Here is an 8,448-nt window from a genome sequence, read left to right as displayed (position 1 = left end):
GCTTGGAGAGGCCCCTCATTGTCAGCCGACTGGCATCACTGCTTACTGATAAGGGTAACTGTAAAACCTGTTTACTCCTGTTCATACATAGGTGGCTACACATTAGTAATATCCCCAAACCCAGACAGTAAAACTGGTATCAGTTAAGTGATTTTACTGTTTGAGTCAGGATTGGTTGGACTAGTAAAATTAAAATTGGCACTTCGAAGCAAATGATAATATTTATTAAATTTACCTTTTTATCAATTCCCAACTTTTCAAGCAGAATGGGACCAAGCTTGCTACTTGACAATATCTCTAAGGTAAACAAATGTATCAGGAGGGGGATCAGCACCCTGAGGTGTTGAATCCCTACATAAGAGTCACAGATTCAAAGTAGGAGTCCTTGTGATGAACCAGGAACTGATTCTGCAAGTGCACACACAACATAACACTAGATACGGCTCAAAAAGAGAAAGACAGCATTCACTGCTAATGCTAAGACAACTGCTGCATTATGCAACTGAAAAGGATGGAAGATTATGACGCACAGGTACTACAGTACAAAATCCTTCCTTTTTGCTGCTTGGTTAAGCATGGTAAACTTATAACAGCACCAACAGTAGCAGTAAAAACAATAATATAATTTATTATGTACTATTTTTAAGGGGAATTAACATAGGATATTACAATTCATGACTCACAATGTAAAGTTAAAACTTTGATGTCAAAGCTAGTCAATAAAAAGTTGTTACATTGTGATTGTGGGTTTGTTGAATATAATTCTGAAAAATTTTCAGAGTTGATTTTTCACACTGCTCTCAAATACAGCAGAAATTCAGCTGGGATTGTGAGAACAATTCTTCCTGTTGTGACCTGAAACAACAGACAAAAAATTAACAATGCAACATTTGGAAGTAGCTTGAAGAGTCAAAGTTATTATTTAAAGAGGTGAAAGCTTTTACTCATACTTTCAGCAGAGGAAGATACTTTCTGACAGTGTTGTTCTTCACTGTCAACTGGTTTTTCTTTCTGCGAATTGGTTGGGTATACAAAGACAACCCAGTGATGGGTCTCTTCATCAACCCCCACTTTCAAAAAGTAAGCCTCCGACTACAAACTAAGAATGGCCACACTCAATTCAACAGTGTGTGCTGTGGTATGTACTCATATTGCATTAAGAATTGTCCCTCAAGGTACTCAACTTCTTGCAGTACCTTTGGCGAAGCTTATATGGTTCAGACAGCATATATTGCCCTGGTTATAAAAAAGCTTTTGTCAGAACTCATGTGGAGTGTAGATACCAAGTGTACATATAAGCAAGACTTACAGGTTAAAACGGTCACTGACACCCTCCTTCTGGCCAACAGCAAACACAGGACTTGCCCTATATACATGTCCACTCTGAACACTGGTGCAGTTTCACTTTCATTGAAATAATACTGGCAGAGATCTAGTCACTTGTTTGCCTCCATGTGCTACTATGTGCAGAGAGGAGGTAAATTTATGGGAACTTTGAACTATTACATCTTGGGCAATATTTTGTTGAAAGAAGTGAAATTTGGCTATCATGTACAACTTTATGGATTCTCTTAAGAATGCCAATGAAAAGAATATTATAAGCCACATGCAGCCAAAAAATTTTAGAAGAAAAAGTCACCCAAAAAAACTGGCACCAAAATAATTTCAAAGTTTGGCTTCTTTATCTCAGGTGCTGAAGGTATGACAAGTGTGAAACTTGGCATGTAGTAACATAACAGCACACGGTTCTCAAATATCAGTTTCGATTTATGTACTACTTTTAATACTAAATGAGCTAAGTTGAAGAATTTGTAAAAAAAATAAAAAATGCCGTATTTCCTACCAAATTTTGCAAAAACTATGTTCTATAAAATTTTCCAAACTGGGCTCATTAGAAAAATCATGGTTTTAACCAACAAAAAAGTGTGTTTGATTGTCCAATACAGGCTAACAATGTTAGATATTTGAATCAAAGTTGGGTGTGAAAATCATGACACACACAAACAACACACACACACACACACACACACACACACACACACACACACACACACACAAAAAGTAAACTTCGGATTCTTATTTCTCATAGAGTAAATGCATGCTGAACATGAAACTTAATATGCAATAAGTTCTATATCTACCATCTAAGTTGAGTTACCATCAAGCATTGGGCAACATACGGTGCATCATATTGTAACAGATAATTAAATGTAACAAATGCTGCTCTTGTAACACATGCTTCTAAAGCCTTCTCAAGAAATCAATGTTCAAATATTGTACGAGGGTGCCAGCTACTGACAAGTGAGGTTAGTGCAACCAGATTATGGCACCTGACTGTAAGTATGTCATGTCATTTTTCCCTTTTCTTCTGATCTTCCACCAAACACTGCATCACAAATATGGTGGACACTGTTCAGAGCACATCTAATATGGTATGACTTCAGTGCAATGTGTGTATGAATTTACCAAATTCACAAATAAAAAAATCATTATTCGATATTACACCTCCCATAAATGTACCACTATTAGTACCACTACCTTTGCTGTCCTACCCCCATGAACCATGGACCTTGCCGTTGGTGGGGAGGCTTGTGTGCCTCAGTGATACAGATGGCTGTACCGTAGGTGCAACCACAACGGAGGGGTATCTGTTGAGAGGCCAGACAAACGTGTGGTTCCAGAAGAGGGGCAGCAGCCTTTTCAGTAGCTGCAGGGGCAACAGTCTGAATGATTGACTGATCTGGCCTTGTAACACTAACCAAAACAGCCTTGCTGTGCTGGTACTGTGAACGGCTGAAAGCAAGGGGAAACTACAGCTGTGATTTTTGCCGAGGGCATGCAGCTTTATTGTATGGTTAAATGATGATGGCGTCCTCTTGGGTAACATATTCCGGAGGTAAAATAGTCCTTCATTCCGACCTCCGGGAGGGTACTACTCAAGAGGACGTCGTTATCAGGAGAAAGAAAACTGATGTTCTACGGACTGGAGCGTGGAATGTCAGATCAGGTAGGTTAGAAAATTTAAAAAGGGAAATGGATAGGTTGAAGTTAGATACAGTGGGAATTAGTGAAATTCGGTGGCAGGGGGAACAAGACTTTTGGTCAGGTGAATACAGGGTTATAAATACAAAATCAAATAGGGGTAATGCAGGAGTAGGTTTAATAATGAATAAAACAATAGGAGCGCAGGTAAGCTACTACAAACAGCTTAGTGAACGCATTATTGTGGCCAAGATAGACACGAAGCCCATGCCTACTACAGCAGTACAAGTTTATATGCCAACTGGGTATGCAGATGATGAAGAAATTGATGAAATGTATGATGAGATAAAAGAAATTATTCAGGTAGTGAAGGGAGATGAAAATTTAATAGTCATGGGCGACTGGAATTCGAGAGTAGGAAAAGGGAGAGAAGGAAACATAGTGGGTGAATATAGATTGAGGGAGAGAAATAAAAAAGGAAGCCGTCTGGTAGAATTTTGCACAAAGCATAACTTAATCATAGCTAACAATTGGTTCAAGAATCATAAAAGAAGGCTGTATACATGGAAGAATCCTGGAGATACTGGAAGGTATCAGATAGATTATATAATGGTAAGACAGAGATTTAGGAACCAGGTTCTAAATTGTAAGACATTTCCAGGGGCAGATATGGACTCTGACCACAATCTATTGGTTATGAACTGCAGATTAAAACTGAAGAAACTGCAAAAAGGTGGGAATTTAGGGAGATGGGACTTGGATAAACTGACTAAACCAGAGGTTGTACAGAGTTTCAGGGAGAGCATATGGGAACAATTGACAGGAATGGGGGAAAGAAATACAGTAGAAGAAGAATGGGTAGCTTTGAAGAATGAAGTAGTGGATGTGGCAGAGTATTGAGTAGGTAAAAAGACAAGGACTAGTAGAAATCCTTGGGTAACAGAAGAAATATTGAATTTAATTGATGAAAGGAGTAAATATAAAAACGCAGTAAATGAAGCAGGCAAAAAGGAATACAAATGTCTCAAAAATGAGATTGACAGGAAGTGCAAAATGGCTAAGCAGGGATGGCTAGAGGACAAATGTAAGGATGTATAGGCTTATCTCACTAGGGGTAAGATAGATACTGCCTACAGGAAAATTAAAGAGACCTTTGGAGAAAAGAGAGCAACTTGTATGAATATCAAGAGCTCAGATGGAAACCCAGTTCTAAGCAAAGAAGGGAAAGCAGAAAGGTGGAAGGAGTATATAGAGGGTCTATAAAAGGGCAATGTACTTGAGGACAATATTATGGAAACTGAAGAGAATGCAGATGAAGATGAAATGGGATACACAATATTGCGTGAAGAGTTTGACAGAGCACTGAAAGACCTGAGTCGAAACAAGGCCCCAGGAGTAGACAACATTCCATTGGAACTACTGACGGCCTTGGGAGAGCCAGTCCTGATAAAACTCTACCATCTGGTAAGCAAGATGTATGAGATAGGTGAAATACCCTCAGACTTCAAGAAGAATATAATAATTCCAATCCCAAAGAAAGCAGGTGTTGACAGATGTGAAAATTACCGAACTATCAGTTTAATAAGTCACTGCTGCAAAATACTAACGCGAATTCTTTACAGACAAATGGAAAAACTGGTAGAAGCTGACCTCGGGGAAGATCAGTTTGGATTCTGCAGAAATGTTGGAACACTTGAGGCAATACTGACCCTATGACTTATCTTAGAAGAAAGATTAAGGAAAGGCAAACCTACGTTTCTAGCATTTGTAGACTTAGAGAAAGCTTTCGACAATGTTGACTGGAATACTCTCTTTCAAATTCTAAAGATGGCAGGGGTAAAATACAGGGAGTGAAAGGCTATTTACAATTTGTACAGAAACCAGATGGCAGTTATAAGAGTCGAGGGACATGAAAGGGAAGCAGTGGTTGGGAAGGGAGTAAGACAGGGTTGTAGCCTCTCCCCGATGTTATTCAATCTGATATTGAGCAAGCAGTAAAGCAAACAAAAGAAAAATTCGGAGTAGGTATTAAAATCCATGGAGAAGAAATAAAAATGCTGAGGTTCGCCGATGACATTGTAATTCTGTCAGAGACAGCAAAGAACTTGGAAGAGCAATTGAACGGAATGGACAGTGTCTTGAAAGGAGGATATAACATGAACATCAACAAAAGCAAAACGAGGATAATGGAATGTAGTCGAATTAAGTCGGGTGATGATGAGGGAATTAGATTAGGAGTTTCGCTATTTGGGGAGCAAAATAACTGATGATGGTTGAAGTAGAGGGGATATCAAATGCAGACTGGCAATGGCAAGGAAAGCGTTTCTGAAGAAGAGAAATTTGTTAACATCGAGTATAGATTTAAGCGTCAGGATGTCGTTTCTGAAAGTATTTGTATGGAGTGTAGCCATGTATGGAAGTGAAACATGGACGATAAATAGTTTGGACAAGAAGAGAATAGAAGCTTTTGAAATGTGGTGCTACAGAAGAATGCTGAAGATTAGATGGGTAGATCACGTAACTAATGTGGAGGTATTGAATATAATTGGGGAGAAGAGGAGTTTGTGGCACAACTTGACAAGAAGAAGGGACCGGTTGGTAGGACATGTTCTGAGGCATCAAGGGATCACAAGTTTAGCACTGGAGGGTAAAAATTGTAGAGGGAGACCAAGAGATGAATACACTAAGCAGATTCAGAAGGATGTAGGTTGTAGTAAGTACTGGGAGATGAAGAAGCTTGCACAGGATAGAGTAGCATGGAGAGCTGCATCAAACCAGTCTCAGGACTGAAGACAACAACACCTTTACTGTTCCTGTCTGAAGAAACAGGATTTACTGTAGTGATACATGTGTTTGTTGGAAGAATTGGGGGCGGCAGGGTGGGGGGGGGGGGGGGGGGGGACGACGAGACTTAAATACAGGCAGAATTCTAATGTACTAGCTTAGCTAATTGCACTAATGCCACTGCTCGTTGTCTGCTCTCTTGTACAATATCCAATAAGTTTGTAGAACTTTGAACCTTCATTTCACAAAAATGCTTGTGAAGTGTGTCATACTAGAGCAGCCTTTCTTGATCCAAGTATGTCCTACAATCACACAACATACAAGCAAACTCAGTGGCCTGTTGGGTGTAAGCGTAAAATCTTCTTCCACAGTCATACTCGAATGGTAACAGTGGTTAGTATCTCTACTTTGCACTCTGGCATTGCGAATGTGCATTTAGTGATCAAATAATAGCAATGTATGCTCAAATGCTGTTCATAAGAATGCGTGTTAGAAGGTAAGAGTAAAGTCTGCGGTGCACATCCCATGACTGGGTCACGGGCCTGACTGTAGGAAGGGTTCAGCCTTTTGTTGCCACAGCACTGGCATAGTGACAGTGGCAGGTCCATAGCCTCAATAGCCTTTTCGATAGCTGGCTGAGCGAGGAAAAATCCTTGCCCCTACGTAGGATTGGAACCAGGACCTCCAGGGCAAGAGACTAGTACTCTGCCCACTACACTTCCATTGTTAGAAGATGGTTTGGTATAATTCGTTTTTATTGTCTAAAATTCCTCCTACGATGATAAGCAACTAACTGTTTTATTTAAGATTCCATATTAAGTTAAATACATAACATTTTACTTTTACTGCATCTTATAAGCAATTCCTGTGAAGTTCACATGGAACTGACATAATCACAAATTTTAATGTACTTCTTTTCTGGTTAAACTGGGCTGGTAGAATATTTTATTAAGAATTCAGAATAAGAAGGTAGAAGTACAAACTGTTGGATTAATTTTGTAAATTTTACACATTTAGCAAATGATCAACATGCAATGCTCAGCACAAGGCACAATCGATACAAGTGACTTGTTAGCATCCATTTTTAATTGCAATAACCTTTGTGGCAAAACAGACAGTCCACAAAGTCACTATGTGGCTGTAAGCATTAAGCAAAAGTAGTCATCACCCAGTCTATCACTCGTTGCTATGACAGTTCTTTAATTGGAAGAAGATGAAGAATTAGGATTATAGATGGAGCACGAACTTGATCAGATAGAGATCTGAAGCCTCATCTTCCTAAATGAGAGGCTGGTGCTTTACTTCTGCACCACCTTGTTTGGTTTCTTGAACACGGCTGGGTATGGGATGTTCTAAGATATTATTTGAATTCTTTATTTCTGTTACTTTCATTTAATTCCAACAGGCTTGGTTGTGTTAAATTGTTATCACTGGATAGTGTCATTCCATAACACTGTATCTGTTAGAGTGATGTTTTTGGGGTAAACAGAAACTTGTGGTAACATGCATCGCACAAATGTGTCAGTAACATTTTAAATAATGAATAAATGTGTGGTCTTTTGGGCTCAAAATTCTTCTAAGTGGCTGGTTTTCAAAGTGTTAAGTTTTAAATGAGAGCCACAAGAAATTCATCTAACTTTCTCACACGTAACACAACTCACCTTGCGTAAAAGGAAATTTACTTTGAAACTTTATTTTTCTGCAACCTGTTAGAAACAGGCTTGTTCCAGCAGGTGCTAAAGAGCATCAGAAAACAGGCATTACTGTGTTAAACCATATTAAAATGCATAATTTGGCTTAAAGTGCACATATGTATGTCGAGATTCACATTGAAGTAGGCCCCAACCTGATATTAAGCTCTTCAGTGTGGTTTTTGGGATGTAAATTTTCTTGGTGTACCACTATTGTGTTATCTCATGTTAGGTTCTTTATTGTGGCTTAATGCCATATGTGCCAGAAGATGAAAAAGTGCATTTGAAATTCAGTGAAATGTTGAAACTAGCTGACAGTATGGACTGAAACACTTCGATTCAAATAAATTAACTGCCTCTGTGGAGAAGATTAATAAAAGCCAAATTTCTTTAGCAAACCAACAAAAATAACTTCATTACTCTGCAAGGTGCTTAATACTTGAAGCCAAAAATGTGGAAATTAAATAAAATCAGAAAACAAACTAATAATTTTAGCCTTCCATAATTATGTGAATGTATTTTAGTTCACTTGATTGCTTCCAGCCACAGAAATCCATTTTGTTTTCGTTTGACCTGAGAGCCTGAAATGAAGAGGAAACAGTAAAATCATTAACAGTCACATTTCAAGTAGCCGGAAGCGGGAGAAGGTACTGCTCATATGTGACTCAACTACGCTTGTGTGTGAGCCCACTGGAAAGTGCTCAAATGAACCTAACGCAAACAATTGTGACGTCACCCTCATCATAAGCAGTTTGTTGTTATAAACTATTACACAGTCTTTGTCCTAAAGCCTTTAACACATTTTGCTGTTGACAGACATTAGAGTATCAGTTCTTACCAGCCAAAATTACAAAAAGTTAATTGAAAACTAGAACACTAAAAAATTCCCAGAATTCTAAAAATTTCCCGGCTTTTTCCCTGGTTTTCTCCTGGATGAAAAAATTCCCAGGTTTTTCCCGAATTTCCCAATTGCCCTGGGGCGTATACACCC

The 8,448-nt window shown here is 38.8% G+C and overlaps 1 protein-coding gene across 1 annotated transcript in view; it reads right to left on the bottom strand.

The window, feature by feature from the left end:
• Positions 1 to 202: 202 nt before the first annotated feature.
• Positions 203 to 8,448, bottom strand: part of LOC126457798 (DNA topoisomerase 3-alpha) — a 197,141-nt gene continuing 188,895 nt past the window's right edge. Inside the window, exon 19 of the mRNA XM_050094395.1 lies at positions 203 to 855. Coding sequence (XP_049950352.1) covers positions 818 to 855 — 38 coding nt within the window. The 3' untranslated portion in view covers positions 203 to 817. The remainder of the gene's footprint in view (positions 856 to 8,448) is intronic.

The sequence above is a fragment of the Schistocerca serialis genome, chromosome 2 (genome assembly GCF_023864345.2).
Source record: "Schistocerca serialis cubense isolate TAMUIC-IGC-003099 chromosome 2, iqSchSeri2.2, whole genome shotgun sequence".
Classification (NCBI taxonomy): domain Eukaryota; kingdom Metazoa; phylum Arthropoda; class Insecta; order Orthoptera; family Acrididae; genus Schistocerca; species Schistocerca serialis.
This window is presented reverse-complemented; position numbering and strand designations above follow the sequence as displayed.